The sequence below is a fragment of the Macaca nemestrina genome, chromosome 1, assembly GCF_043159975.1.
Source record: "Macaca nemestrina isolate mMacNem1 chromosome 1, mMacNem.hap1, whole genome shotgun sequence".
NCBI classification, from domain to species: Eukaryota; Metazoa; Chordata; class Mammalia; order Primates; family Cercopithecidae; genus Macaca; species Macaca nemestrina.
Window position 1 is genome coordinate 171,182,636 of NC_092125.1, and position 16,373 is coordinate 171,199,008.

Below are 16,373 nucleotides of genomic sequence, written 5' to 3' on the forward strand. Positions count from 1 at the left end.
TTAGTGTCATCCGTGATTTAGTTCAGCAATGCTTTGTAGTTTTCCTTTTAGAGGTCTTTCACCTCCTTGAATAGGTATATTCCTAAGTTTTTTGAGGTTTTTTTTTTTTTTTTTTTTTTGCAACTATTATAAAAGAGGTTGAGTTCTTGATTTGATTCTCAGCTTGGTTGCTGTTGGTGTATAACAGAGCTACTAATTAATGTATATTAATTTTGTATCCTGAAATTTTGCTGAATTATCAGTTATAGGAGCTTTTTGGAGGAGTCTTTAGGGTTTTCTAGGTACACAATTATATCAGCAAGCAGCAACAACTTGACTTCATCTTTACCGATTTGGATGCACTTTATTTCTTTCTCTTGTCTGATTGCTCTGGCTAGGACTTCCAGTACTATGTTGAGGAGAAGTGGTGAGAGTGGACATCCTTGTCTTGTTCCAGTTCTCAGAGGGAATACTTTCACCTTTTCCCCATTCAGTATTATGTTGGCTGTGGATTTGTCATAGATGACTTTTATTACATTGAGGTATGTCCCTTGTATGCCAATTTTGCTGATGCTTTTAATCATAAAGGGGTGCTGAATTTTGTCAGTTGCTTTTTCTGCATCTGTTGAGATGATCATGTGATTTTTAATTCTGTTTTTGTGGTGTGTCACATTTATTGACTCATGTATGTTAAACCATCCCTGCATCCCTGGCATGAAACCCACTTGATCATGGTGGACTATCTTTTTGATATGCTGTTGGATTTGGTTAGCTAGAATTTTGTTAAAGATTTTTGCATCTATGTTTATCAGGGATATTGGTCTGTGGTTTTCTTTTTTTGTTATGTCTTTTCCTGGTTTTGGTATTAGGGTGCTACTGACTTCTTAGAATGATTTAGGAAGAATTATCTCTTTATCTGTCTTGTGGAATAGTGTCAATAGGATTGGTACTAATTCTTTGAATGTCTGGTAGAATTCAGCTTTGAATCCATCTGTATGGATATCACAATTTCTGTCTGATATTTTTGCTTTTTCATTTTTCTAAAAATGTTTCCATGTGGTTCTTCCACCATTTGCCTTAGTTTCTGCGCCCTTATCATAAAGAGTCCATATTGTAAAAGAAGTCAGAAGCAGTCTTAGGTTATTGAAACCCTTGTGCCAGATTGTCTCATGTCAATTTGTTTTCTGGCACTGCTGCTTCCATGTTTTCTGCCTTATTTTCTGGCAGTGGTTCAGAAGCACTCATCTCCATCAAGTCATCTTCTGTTAATTCCTCTGGTATAGTTTCTATTAGCTCTTGAATTTCTCCATGATCCATGTGTTAAAACCCTTCACGCTCCACCTTTTAAGCCATATCTACAACTGTTTCATGATTTCTTTGATTGGCCCTGTTGTAAATCCTGTGAAGTTATGCATAACCTCTGGACACAGTTTTCTCCAGCAGGAATTGATTGTCTTGGGCCTGATGGCTTTCTCTGTAAACAGTGGTGACATTTTCAGTGGTATAAACCTTCCAGACTTGTGATGTTCTCTCTATCAGAGTTCTCTTCCATAGCGCTGATACTCCTTTCTATTAATATAAAGTACCATGTATAATGAGCCTTATAGGTCCTTAAGACCCTAGATCTAGAAGCTGAATTAGAAATGTATTTTGTTGTTGTTGTTGTTAGTTTTTGTTTTGTTTTGTTTTGTTTTGTTTTTTTGAGACAGAATCTCGCTCTGTCACCAAGGCTGGAGTGCAGTGACGCCGTCTCAGCTCACTGCAGTCTCCGCCTCCCGGGTTCAAGCGATTCTCGAGCCTCAGCCTCCTGAGTTGCTGGGATTATAGATGCCCACCTCCAAACCTGGCTAATTTTTGTATATGGGGTTTTGCCATGTTGGTCAGGCTTGTCTCTAACTCCTGACCTCAGACGATCCACCCGCCTCGGCCTCCCAAAGTACTTGGATTACAGGCGTGAGCCACAGTGCCCGGCCTAGATGTTGTTTTTACAGGGGCAGGTAGACCACTTCAAGACCTTTGGTGTTAAACTCGGGGTTCTGGGTGGCCAGATGCAATGTCCAATATCAAAAGAACTTTAAAGGGCATTCCCTTAACTAATAAGATACTTCCTGACTTCATGGACAAAGCACCCATGGAGCCAATCCATAAAATGGGTTCTCATCTAGAACTTTTCATTGTTCAGCCAGAATACTGGCAGCTGGCTTTTACCTGTTCCCTTCAAGGTTCACGGGTTAGCAGCTTTGTAAGTAAGGGCAGTCTTGATTATAAACCTGACTGCATTTGTACAAAACAGTAGAGTTAGCCTATCCCTTTTTGCCTTAAATCCTCGTGCTCACTTCTCTTTTTTACTAACAAATGTCCATTGTTGCTTTTTTTTTTTTTTCTAAATAGGGCACTTTTATCTGCATTAAAAATCTGTTCAGAAAAACAACCACCACCAAAAAAAAAACCTGTTCAGGCAAATATTCCCCCTCTTCAGTGATTTTTGTAATGGTATCTGGGAGCTTGTCTGCTGCCTCTTGGTTGGCAGAAGCTGCTGCTTGGTCAGTAGAAACTGCCTCTCCTATCTCTTGGCATTTTAAAAAGTCAAACCTCTTTCTAAAATTATCAAACTATCCTTTGCTGGCATTAAATTCTCCAGTTTTAGATCCTTTACCTTCCCTTTGCCTTGTCTTGTAATGACTTCACTTTTTCTCACATCATTAGTCTACAGGTATACTTTCCTTACAGCAATCCTGTACCCACATAAAAGCTGCATTTTCAATATGAGATAAAATGGTATTTCTAGGCTGGGTGCAATGGCTCACACCTGTAATCCCAGCACTTTGGGAGGCCAAGATGGGTGGATCATGAGGTCAGGAGTTCAAGACTAGCCTGGTCAAGATGCTGAAACCCCATCTCTACTAAAAATACAAAAATTAGCCAGGTATGGTGGCACACACCTGTAATCCCAGCTACTCCAGAGGCTGAGGCAGGAAAATCGCTTGAAACTGGGTGGCAGAGGTTGCAGTGAGCCGAGATCGTGCCACTGCACTGCAGCCTGGGTAACAGAGCAAGACTCCATCTCAAAAAAACAAACAAACAACAACAACAACAAAAAAGCGGTATTTCACAAAGAATGCAAGGTTTTCATGCCTGCTGGCTTACAAATTTCCTTTTCTTTTTTTTACAGTGGTCTTTACACTGGATTCATATGTCTTGAGATGGTGGGCAGCTGTAGCTGCAGATCTCAATCTATAATACCAAGCAATTCACCTCTTTCCTGTAATGTCATAACTTTTCTCTGCTTCTTGGAAGCACTTCCAGCATCACTAGTGGCACTTTATGTAGGCCCCATGGATTATTCAAAGTTTATGATTGCACTAAACACAATAAAATATACACAAGAACTATGAGAAATCACTCTTTACTGTGATGTATAATTTACTGAAGCAACAACTGCTCACCTGGAGATGAGTAGCATCACATGGCATTTTAAGCAGATACATTTGAGCTCATCACAGTAGCAACAAGAGGTGGCTACAAAATTATGGCAGTAGTGCAGTATGTACTGCATTTTTTTTCAGTTGTGACTTAATAATGTTTCTTTACATTTGTTTACATTTTTCTCTACTACAAATGGTGCCATGCAGGGTCCCTGTTTATGTGGGTAAGTTTTGTATATATTTTATGGTAGTAAATAATAGGCTAGTATCTTCATATGCTTTATGCATTCATGACATCTTTTTCTTTTTAAAATTTTTCTCAGCTACACAATTTGTCTTCAAGGTTTTTCACAAATCTCCAAAGAATTATATTCATTGGAAAAAATCCACATATAAGCAGACTTTCACAGTTGCAAACTATGTTGTTAAATGGTCAGCTGTATTAACAGTGCCAACAGTGCACATTTACTAGTCCCAATACACCTTGCATTTAAATAGGAATTTTTTTTTTTTTTTTTTTTTGGTCAGTGTGTTTGTTTTTGTTTTTGTTTGTGGGGATGGATTTTCCCTCTGTCAGCCAGGCTGGAGTGCAGTGGCGTGATGTTGGCTCACTGCAACCCCTGCCTCCCGGGCTCAAGCGATTCTCCTTCCTCAGCCTCCTGAGTAGCTGGGATTACAGGCACGCACCACCACGCCCAGCTAATTTTTGTATTTTTAGTAGAGATGGGGTTTCACCATGTTGGCCAGGCTGGTCTCAAACTCCTGATCTCAGGTGATCCACTTGCCTCAGCCTCCTGAAGTGCTGGGATTACAGGCATGAGCCACTGCGCCCAGCCAATAAAAGCAAATTGAGGCACCATTTAAAACAGCTGACGGCCGGGCATGGTGGCTTAGGCCTGTAATACCAGCACTTTGGGAGGCCGAGGCGGGTGGATCACCTGAGGTCAGGAGTTCGAGACCAGCGTGGCCAACATGGCAAAAGCCCATCTCTACTAAAAATACAAGAATTAGCCGGGTTTGGTGACATGTGCCTGTAATCCTAGCTACTTGGGAGGCTGAGGCAGGAGACTCCCTTGGACCCCGGAGGCAGAGATTGCAGTGCGCCGAGATCACACCACTGTACTCCAGACTGGGTGACAGAGTGAGACTCCAGCAAAAAAAAAAAAATTGCTTTTATTACTAAAAACAGTAAGCACTTTTCCATATGTTTACTTTTTGTTTTGAGGTTTTGTTTTTTTAAAACGTTTTTCATTAAATCTTGAATAGATTGAAAATAATATTTATAACATTTGCTATTAAAGAATAGGAAGAAAAAAGTCATGTGTCTACCACCCAGCCTAAGAAACCAAGTATGGGCCAGGCACGGTGGCTCACGCCTGTAATCCCAGCACTCTGGGAGGCCGAGGAGGGTGAATCACGAGGTCAGGAGATCAAGACCATCCTGGCTAACACGGTGAAACCCCGTCTCTACCAAAAAATAGAAAAACTTAGCCGAGCATAGTGGCAGACGCCTGTAGTCCCAGCTACTCGGGAGGCTGAGACAGGAGAATGGCGTGAACCCAGGAGGCGGAGCTTGCAGTGAGCCGAGATCGCGCCACTGCACTCCAGCACTCCAGCCTGGGCGAAGAGCAAGACTCCGTCTGAAAAAAAAAAAAAAAAAAACAAGTATGACCATGACTTTGAGATCCCCTCCCTATGTATATTTCTCTGCTACCATTTCCCTCCATTCCTTCGGGAGTAACCAGTATCCTGAATTTCATATTTATCATTTCCTTTCTTGTCTTTATAGTTCTATCATAAATGGTTCCCTAAATAACGTATTTTGTTTTGCATTTTTTTAACTTTAACAGTGTATACAATGTTTTGTGACTTGCTGTTTTCAGTGTTTGTAAGATATATCTATAGTAAATGTTGCTTTAATTTATTTTTACATATTCCATTTTATGAATATGCCATGATTTATGCATTCTTCTGTTGATGGATATTTTGGTTGTTTCCTGTTTTGTTTTGTTTTTAGTTACAAAGAGTGCTACTCAAATATCCCTCTACCTATTTCTGGACGTACATGTACAAGAGGTTTTCTAGGGCTTAAAATTAAGAATAATGTTGTTGGTTCATATGTTCATCCTCAATCAGACGATGCCACATTTTTTTCAAAAGTGTGTAAACCAAATTTACATTCCCGTTAGTAGCATTTGAGTTCCTATTACTATATAACTTCACCAATACTTGATATTATCTAACATTGTAACTTTTACCAACTAGTGGATGTGAAATGATAGGTAGTCATGGATTAAATTTGCATTTTCCTGATTACCAAAGAGGTTGAATATCTGTTCATGTGTCTGTTAGCCATTTCTCTTTCCTCCTCTGTAAAGTTATATATTCAAGTCTTTTGCCATTTTCCTATTGGATTCTTTTCCTTACTGATTTCTAAGGGTATTTGTGTGTTCTGGATGCTTTATCATTTGTTTGTTTTTTTTTTGTTTTTTTTTTTTTTTGAGACGGAGTCTCGCTCTGTCGCCCAGGCTGGAGTGCAGTGGCCGGATCTCAGCTCATTGCAAGCTCCGCCTCCCGGGTTCACGCCATTCTCCTGCCTCAGCCTCCCAGGTAGCTGGGACTACAGGCGCTCGCCACCTCGCCCGGCTAGTTTTTTGTATTTTTTTTTTAGTAGAGACGGGGTTTCACTGCGTTAGCCAGGATGGTCTTGATCTCCTGACCTCATGATCCTCCCGTCTTGGCCTCCCAAAGTGCTGGGATTACAGGCTTGAACCACCGCGCCCGGCCGCTTTATCATTTGTTAATATCACAGATATCTCCTCTGAATTTGAGACTTGTCATTTTTCTCCTACAAACAGAAGTTCTTAAATTTAATGTAGTCAAATGATTCAATCTTTTCCTTTATCAGTATATGTTAAACAAAGAGTGGGAGAGGCAAAAAAAAAAAAAAAAAAAAGCTTTTTTTACTTTAAAAAAGATGTGCCTGCAAAAGCCGGATGCTGTGGTGAGTGCCTGTAGTCCCAGCTACACAGGAGGCCAAAGTAAAATGATGGCTTGAGGCCAGAAGTTCAAGTCTACATAGTGAGACTCTCTCTCTTAAAAAAAAAAAAAAAAAAAAACCATTTGCAATTGATTTTTGTGTATGGTTCAAGGTAAGGATCAGTTTGATTATTGTCCATACTGATAACTGATAATGATCTCAGTGCCATTTGTTGAATATGGTATGAGATATGGTTTAGTGTTTTTTTTCCCCCTTATGGATATCCAGCTGACTCATAACCATGTATTTAAAAAGCAGACTTTCACAGGTTTGTGGTGAAATCTGGTTTGCAGTGTCATCACTATTATACATTTCTTTCTTTCTGGTTTGCAGTGTCATCACTATTATAAATTAAGCACCCATGTTTATGTGCATATTTTTATGGGATCTTTATTCTCCTACAGTAGTCTATCTCTCTTTCAGCTAATGTCATGCTCTCTACGGCAACTACTGCCGCTTTATAATAAGCTTTGCCATGTGGCGGAGCTCTCAACCTTGTTTTGTTGAAGGACTATTTTTGGCTGTTTTCATTTTTATATAAATTTTAAATTTTAGAATCAATTTGTCACTCCATACACCCAAAAAATAACCTGAATTTATAGATCAGTTGGAAGAGAATTGACATCAGTCCATGAATATGGTATATTTTTCCATTTACTTAGGTCTTTTAAGTGTTTTCTTAATACTGTTTAAATTTTTTGTGTAGAGGTCTTGTACATTTTAAAATTTATTCTTTAGTGTGTAATGCTTTTATTATTTTATTAAATTTTTTTTTTTTTTTTTTGAGACGAGTTTTGCTCTTGTTGCCCAGGCTGGAGTGCAATGGCGCGATCTCAGCTCACAGCAACCTCCACCTCCCAGGTTCAAGCAATTCTACCTCAGCCTCCCAGGTAGCTGGGATTACAGGCATGTGCCACCATGCCTGGCCAATTTTGTATTTTTAGTAGAGATGCAGTTTCTCCATCTTGGTCAGGCTGGTCTCAAACTCCTGACCTCAGGTGATCTGCCCGCCTCAGCCTTCCAAGGTGTTGGGATTTCCACTACTTTGTAGTGACAGGGTCTCACTATGTTGCCCAGGCTGGTCTCTCACTCCTGGGCTCCAGCAGTCCTCTGGTCTCAGCCTGCCAAAGTGCTGGCATTGCAGGTGTGAGCCTCTGTGCCCAGCTGCGTTGACTTTGTATATTACTTTTACATGAGAATTTTACCAGACTTTATATACTACTTTTACATGAGAATTTTATCAGACTTATTAATTCTAATAATTTATCTGTAGAATCTTTTTCTTGTCTTATCATGATAATTAGGACGTCCAGTACTGTGTTAACTAGAAATAGAGAGGACATCATTTTCTTGTTCCTTCTCTAAAAGGGTTTTCACCACTGAGTATGTTTGCTACAGGTTTTTTGTAGGTTTTTAATTAGGTTAAAGGACTACCCACCTATTTGTAGTTATGCAGAGTTTTTAATATGACAGGTTTTACAAGTTTGTTATCAAGTGCTTTTATTCTGCATCTCCTTTAACCTTTTAATCTAAAAACTTAGTGATTTTATAGCCCAACTTTTCCTTTATTCCAGGGATTAAAAAACTTGATCAGTGTGGTACCTTATGCCTATAAATCCCAGCACTTTGGGAGGCTGAGGCAGGCAGATCGCTTGAGCTCAGAAGTTTGAGACCAGCCTGGGCAACATGACAAAACTCTATCTCTGCTAAAACTACAAAAATTAGCTGGGCATGATAGTGCATGCCTGTAGTCTCAGCTAATTAGGAGGCTAAGGTGGGAGGATCCCTTGAGCCCAGGAGATCAAAGCTGCAGTGAGCTGAGATCGTGCCACTGCACTTCAGCCTGGGCAAAAGAGCAAGACCGTGTCTCAAAAAAAAATCACATCTGTAATCCCAGCACTTTGGGAGGCCGAGGCAGGCGGATCACGAGGTCAGGAGATCAAGGACCATCCTGGCTAACACGGTGAAACCCTGTCTCTACTAAAAATACAAAAAAATTAGCCAGGTGTGGCAGCATGTGCCTGTAGTCCCACCTGCTGGGGAGGCTGAGGCAGGAGAATGGCGTGAACCCGGGGCCGAGATCGTGCCACTGCACTCCAGCCTGGGTGACAGAGCAAGACTCCGTCTCAAATAAATAAATAAATAAATAAATAAATAAATAAATAGAAATAATTGGGGGAGTGTGTGTTCAATACACTGGCACAAGTTTCCAACTAAAATTGTCCATTAGTATGCCTTCTGTGGATACCAAATCCGAAGACGAGCTTAATATGTTATATAAAATGGTGTATTTGTATATAACCTATGTACATCCTCCTGTATACTTTAAATCATTTTTAGACTACTTAAAATACATAATATATAATGTAAATAGTTGTTAATACTGTATTGTTTAGGAAATAATGACAAGATAAAAGTCTGTACATGTTCAACACAGTTCTTTTAAATTATTATTTCAATCCATGGTTGGTCTAATTCATGCATGCAGAAACCACAGATAGGGAGGGCCAACTGCATTTTGTTTGGAAGTTCTGCAATTATTTTTATGGGTGAGCTTGGATTACAATGTTTTTCTTATAGTCCCCCCTAGGTTTTGGTATCCCAGCCTTGAAATATGAGTTGGGAACTCCCCTCAAGAATAGTTCTTTTCCCCTATACTCTGGAATCGTTTTTTTGTATACTCTGGAATAATTTTGTTACATTCGGTTTATTGGTCCCTAGAATGTTTAGTAGAATTTAGTGTTTTCTTTGTAGATAGATTTGTGACAGTTGTTTCAATTTATTTATTTTAGGATTGTTGACATTTTCTTCATTGAGTGTGTTTTGCTAAATTATATTAATCTAGATTAACAGATTATTAATAATTTAGCAAAAAATCTACATTAATCTATTAATATCAATTAATATAAATTCAGGGGGCTTTTTTGTATTAAATTGTACAGTTTTATTGGCCAGCTGTGGCGGCTCACTGCCTGTAATTCCAACACTTTTGATGGCTGAGGTAGGCAGATCACTTGAGGCTTGAACTTCAAGACCAAGTTCAAGTTCAAGTTGGCAACATGGAGAAAATCCATCTCTACTAAATATACAAAAACTAGCTGGGTGTGGTGACCTGAGCCTGTAGTCCCAGCTACTCAGGTGGCTAAGTACAAGAATCACTTGAACCCAAGAGTCAGAGGTTGGAGTGAGCAGAGATCATGCTACTGCACTCCAGCCTGGGTGACAGAGCAGCCACTCTGTCTCAAAAAAAAAAAAAAAAAAAACAAAGTACATTATATCCTCTGTGCCTTTTAAAACTTCTGCTGTATTTAACTTTATGTTACATTTTAAATTTCTGTTAGGGGATATTTGACCTTTTTCATTTAATCTTGCCAGAGCTTAGACTTTTTTTTAGTTTTTTCAAAGAACCAACTTTTGCAATTTTTGATACTCTAATCTATTTTAAAATTTTATTTCCTTCCTAATACTTTAAGTTGCTTAGCTCTTAATTTTTAGACTTCTAATATAAGCATTTGAGGCTATGCATTTTCTACTAAGCATCACTTAAGTTGCATTCCACAAATATATAGAAATATATTATTCGTAATTATCCTTTCCTTCATTGTCTGTCAGGGTCCAGATACTTCTCTCAAATATTTGAATAACTTGGATAAAGGACTGTCATCAAAATCTATTCATTTGGCCGGGCACGGTGGCTCACGCCTATAATCCCAGCACTTAGGGAGGCCAAGGCAGGTGGATCACGAGGTCAGGAGTTTGAGACCAGCTTGGCTAAGATGGTGAAACCCTGTTTCCACTAAAAATAAGGAACATTAGCCAGGCCTGGTGGCAAGTACCTGTAATCCCTGTTACTCAGGAGGTTGAGGTAGGAGAATCACTTGAACCCGGGAGGCAGAGGTTGCAGTGAGCCAAGATCATGCCACTGTACTCCAGCCTGGGCTACAGAGTGAGACTCCATCTCAAAAAAAAAAAAAAAAAATCTATTCAGTTAAGAAATATTTGAACACAGGCAAAGCACTGTGCCAGATGACATTGGTGCCACATAAATGAGCATGATTACATCCCTGAAAGAGCTTCTAGTCGAGTGGTGATGTGAAAAAAATGCCTTCAGATAATTTTTAATTTAATGATACTGGAAGTAAATGTTTAATAGATTTTAAAAGAACTCAGTTGATTTTCTGTTCCCTGCCTTAAACCTAAAACAAAAGATTATTTAACAGCTAAAAAACTAAATGTCCTCATCATGGCAAATACACACACACACACGTTTGTTTGAGACAGTCCCACTCTGTTGCCCAGGCTGAAGTGCAGTTGTGTGATCTTGGCACACCCACACACACACGTTTGAGACAGTCCCACCCTGTTGCCCAGGCTGGAGTGCAGTGGTACAATCTCAGCTCACTGCATTCTCCACTTCCTGGGCTCAAGCGTCCTCCCACCTCAGCCTCATAAATAGCTGGGACTACAAGAGTGCACCACCATGCCTGGCTAATTTTTGCATTTTTTTGTAGAGATGAGGTTTTGCCATGTTGTCCAGGTTGGTCTCAGAACTCCTGGGCTTAAGTGGTCCGCCTGCCTCGACCTCCCAAAGTGCTGGGATTACAGCCGCGAGCCACCGTGCCTGGCCTATATTTTGTGTGTGTGTGTGTGTGTGTGTGTGATTAGGCCCACGTATGTATGTTGTGTGTCATCAAGCCCACATATATATGTATATATATTTTGTGTATGTGTGTATGGCATTAAACACACAAACTATGCCAGAAGTAATTTCTTAATAACATCCTGTTTTTCCTAGGTGTGAAGATGCCTTAAGAAAAAATAAGAGCTTAATTGGGCCGGATCAAAAGGAGTATCAAAGGGAACTGGAGAGAAATTATCATCGCCTTAAAGAGGCCCTACAGCCACTGATCAACAGAAAGATCCCTCAGTTATACAAGGCAGTATTGCCTGTCACCTGCCACAGGTATGCTTATTTTTAAGTGGTTTTAGATATTCTTCCCTCTGAAAGAATATGTTCAACTAGTATAAGTCTTTTTACAGCTTGAGCATCTGTTATCCAAAAAGCTTGGGACCAGAAGTGTTTGGGGTTTCAGATTTTGGAATATTCATGTTACACTTATTGGTTGAGTATCCCTAATCCAAAAATCTGAAATGCTGCAATGAGCATTTCCTTTGAGCATCATGTCAGTGCTTAAAAAGTTTCTGATATTGGAACATTTCAGAATTTTGGATTAGGGATATTCAACCTGTATCATCTATAATCATTCTATAAGGTAAGTAACTTGAGAATCAAAAAGTTGGTACTCTTATTAACTGGGACACCACATGAAGTCCTGTCATTAACTTGGAATTTTCTACAACTAAATCCTAGTTCTGTTATTTGTTATTTAAGCAGATAATTTTTTTAGATTTCTTCTCTGTATAATGAGACAGAACTTAAAGAGGTTGTTGTGGAGATTAAATGACATTACAGATGTGAAGTTCCTAGGACAGTGCCTGACATTTCACTTTATAGCACCAGAATTCTGGAAAGGACACAATAACTGCAAAAAATAAACTTTCTTGCATTGTGAAATCAAATTTACATACAAGTATTGAAGATGGTTTCCTCTCAAAATTCCCAATGGGAAACATACTATTCTCCTCCACTTTTGGTTTCCCCTTCAGTCTTTTTGGAAGTTTTTCCTTCTTGCTGCTTCCACTCCCCCTCTCACAGTCTTATACCCACCAGGTCAGAGAGCCAGGGTGCTGGGTCCCTGAGATAGGCCTAATCCTCATCTCAGTTCCTTCAGATCTCCATGGAAATTCCTTTCCATGGAAAGACTGTATTCTTCCTGACCAAAACTTTGCCTTACAATATCCGAGTTTTGCCTTCCTCTATGATCTACTTTTTGGCCAATCCTCCAAGCTTCAGTTCTTAATATTTGTAGGCAGTTTTGTGGAATTTAGAAAAAAACTTTTTCTTGATGAACAGTATCTAGCTTTCAAGACTGCTGTTTCCCTTCAAAGTAAGCTTTGAGATTTGAAGCCAGTGTGATTGATCTTTGTACTTGGCCTTTTCCTTTCCTGGAGATATTAAGCCTCATGGCTTAACCTTAATGGCAGGAAGGATAAGCAAAAGAAACCAACTGATGAGTATCGTTGCCTTCACTCTTTATTCGAATTTAAGTTTTAAATTTTTCTTTAGCATTTGAATTTTTAATTTTGCTGGTTTACAAAATCAGGAATATTTGCAGTAGGGATCCTGGACCCATGAGAGGGGAGTCCCTAAGACCCTTTCAGGAATTTCCCTAAGTCAAAACTAATTTCATATTAATGCCAAATATTAGCCTTTTCTCACTTACTCTCTTGTGAGGGTACAGTGGAGATTTCTACAGATTGAGATGTGACATTGGAAAAGATTGACTATAGAAGCAGATGTGAGACCATAGGCATTAAGCCACACTCTTACATGTAAGAGTACCACTCTCCTAAAGCTTCTTGCAAATCATTTTTAATAAGCAATGCTATTTATAGTAACATGTAATGGGTTATTTTAATAATAACTTAAGATGTTCTTAGTTTTAATTTCTAATATGATAAACATCCATATATAGCCCACATAAAAGATTCCTGGGTTCTCAATAATTTTTAAGAGTGTAAAAAGGACCTGAGACAAAGTTTGAGAACAGCTGGTTTGAGACTTAAAATTTAATAAACACCTGCCTTTTGCCATGTAAAAACCCCAAATCTTTTCCTGAAATCTCTCCCATTATCCCTTAAGTCCTTGTCTTGTTTATTACAATATCTGCAGCATCAACTGGACAAACGAAAAGACCAGTAAGTGGTGACTGTAATACACTCTACAGCTAAATCTATAAGCCAAAATATGTAAGGCAGAGTATGTAGGATGAGTATCCAACTTGGAAGTTAGCAAGAAATGGTGGCAAAACTTTGAGGTAACTGGCAGAAAAAAAGCATGTAAGACATTTTAAAGGTATATGCAAAAATTGTTTTCTTGTAACTATGTCCTCTCATTTTTTTCCCCAGAGATTCCTTCAGTCGAATGAGCCTTCGCAAAATGGATCTCTAAACTGAATGCACTTGTTTTATTCATCTGCAAAGAGCCATGTATTCAACATCGAGTTTGAAAAGATCTATTGGAAAACAACATGGAATGGAATTCTGGAAATTATTATTCATTGAAGAATGCAGTGGCCAAGAAAATATCAAATGTAGATTGTTAACGCTTGAGAATCATGGCTATAGTTTCTAATGTTCTGGTAACAAGCTGTTGTCTTTTAAGACATTTTAATGACTCAAAGGTACACTATACATTTACCATTATTTATACCATAGCTAATGTTAAATTTATTTACTTTAAGTTCGTATTTTTTAATTTATATTACCATTTATAGATTCATTTTGGAACCATTTTAAATGTAGTAATGCTTATTTTAAAGGTACTATTAAATATGTGAATGTTTACACTAGTTTTACTGAGTGGGACTTCAAAATTTTTATTTATTGACAATTGCAGAGAACAACTAAAGGGTTGACTCAAGAACTAGTTCCAAACCTAGCAAAAGAAACATCATAGATAGCCCCAAATTAAATAAATGAGTTTGGTAACTGTTTCAAAGTTATTTTCCATTTACATTCCCAAAAAAAGGAATTTAGAACTGCAGAACTTTACTTAGTAAAACCTTTGTATAAAATAATTTAAATACTGGAATAACTAATACCAGTGACAACAGCTTGACTTTACGATTAAATCTTACTATACCAATGACAGTAGTATGAACTTCATGATTCTTGGCAACTAAAATGAATGATTCCTCTGTTTCAAATTAAAGCCAGCCATCAGTTTTTGACAATGTAAACTAGTAAATTAGAATCTGCTTAAAGCTATCTTGTAGCACCATGAAGGTAACACAGCTGGGGTTTGAGAGAAATCACATATTTTCTGACACTTGTAGAGTTTAGAAGCATATAAAAAGTAAAATTAGGTGCTTTAATTCATCTAAAATTATATGAAAAAGTCATACAGGAAAAAAAATTTGAGAAGTAACATTTTTAATTTCTTGGCAAGTTTTTCCAAAACAATGCATAGTAATGATTTCCAGAACAGTTTAGAACAATGTTTTTTTGGGTAGTAGTGCAGCTTACAGAATGGCATCATTTATAATCCTTTTCTTCTACTGACCAGTTCTTAATCACTTAAGAACTGACCAGATCCGGGCCCACTGGCTCACACCTGTAATCCCAACACTTTGGGAGGCCGAGGTGGGTGGATCACGAGGTCAGGAGTTCAAGACCAGCCTGACCAAGATGGTGAAACCCCGTCTCTACTAAAAATACAAAAATTAGCCAGACATGGTGGCAGGAGCCTGTAATCCCAGCTACTTGGGAGGCTGAGGCAGGAGAATCACTTGAACCCAGGCGGCAGAGGTTGCAGTGAGCGGAGATCAAGCCACTGCACTCTAGCCTGGATGGCAGTGAGACTTCATCTCCAGATTGGCTGGGCGCAGTGGCTGAGGCCTACCTATAATCCCAGCCCTCTGGGAGGCAGGGGCAGGCAGATCATGAGGCCAGGAGTTCGAGGACAGCCTGGCCAATATGGCAAAACCCCATCTCTACTAAAAATACAAAAATTAGCCAGGCATGGTGGCGCGTGCCTGTAATCCGAACTACTTGGGTGGCTGAGGCAATAAAATCACTGGAACCTAGAAGGCAGAGGTTGCAGTAAGCCAAGATTGCACCATTGCACTTCAGCCTGGATGACAGAGCACGGCTCTTAAGTCAAAAACAAAAACCCAGCACTTTGGGAGACCGAGGCGGGCAGATCACGAGGTCAGGAGATGGAGACCACCCTGGCTAACATAGTGAAACCCCGTCTCTACTAAAAATACGAAAAATTAGCCAGGTGTGGTAGCGGGAGCCTACAGTCCCAGCTACTCGGGAGGCTAAGGCAGGAGAATGGCATGAACCCGGGAGGCAGAGTTTGCAGTGAGCCGAGATCGTGCCACTGCACTCCAGACTGGGCGACAGAGCTAAACTCCGTCTCAAAAAAAAAAGAAAAAAAAAAAAAAAACTGGTCGTATTGCCTTCATTCTATAGTCAATGTAGTATATATTCCAAATACTATATTCAAAAAATATCTACTTCTGAGAGCCTAAGTGATGGTTGATAGCCCACACTCCATGTAACTTTAATGGGCAGTATCATCTCAAATTCCTTTTATCTACATCAATTCAAAGACTGAGATTTTTCAGAGGAGTCAACATCGTTAGACCAAATCTGAGTCAGAAGGGCATATAACCTCAAAACTCAATTTGAGGAGCCAAATAAACAGGAAAAGTAAGGAGTCAAGAATGGAAATCCCTCCCCTCCAAAAGAGTGACATTTTCCCTTCTTCTTTGGGGGCAGTGATGGGTATAAACATAAGGGAGAGAATAAGGAACCCCTGAAGGGTCACTTCTTATTAGGTTACATTTATGTAAGCGTTTGGACAGAAATCTCACAAATCTCAGTAACAATATCAAAGACTTTATGATTTGTATGATTATCATGCAAAACCAATTATTTTGACATCCTTCAGAACAGAGGCTTCCTCTTAAACATTCATATGATACTGAATACTTCCTTCTTACAAACTTCATTTTTCTTAAAATGTAACTTTCCCACATCAGGAATTTATATTAGTTCTTAACACTGGCTGTCTCTCGAGTATGAGGCCCAGTGTCTATCCTAGACCCATTCCATTCAAAACTTACAGGTAGTACTCAGGACTGTTTAAGGATTTCCATCAGTGATTCTGAAAGGTGGGGAGAACCATGATTTTATCATCATATCATCATCCTATGGAAGAATGTAAGAGATTATGTAACTGTGTGTGGTTTGTTTGTTTGTTTTTGAGACGGAGTTTTGCTCTGTCGCCCAGGCTGGAG

The 16,373-nt window shown here is 39.1% G+C and overlaps 1 protein-coding gene across 15 annotated transcripts in view; it reads left to right on the top strand.

Moving 5' to 3' along the window:
* LOC105495176 (dedicator of cytokinesis 7) overlaps positions 1-13,916 on the top strand; it is a 234,095-nt gene extending 220,179 nt beyond the window's left edge. For all 15 annotated transcript variants that reach the window (XM_024797039.2, XM_024797040.2, XM_024797041.2 and 12 more), the window contains 2 exons: positions 11,240-11,407; positions 13,474-13,916. In XM_024797039.2, the coding sequence (XP_024652807.1) occupies positions 11,240-11,407; positions 13,474-13,516 (211 nt within the window). In that variant the 3' untranslated portion in view covers positions 13,517-13,916. The remainder of the gene's footprint in view (positions 1-11,239; positions 11,408-13,473) is intronic.
* The last annotated feature ends 2,457 nt before the right edge of the window (positions 13,917-16,373 follow it).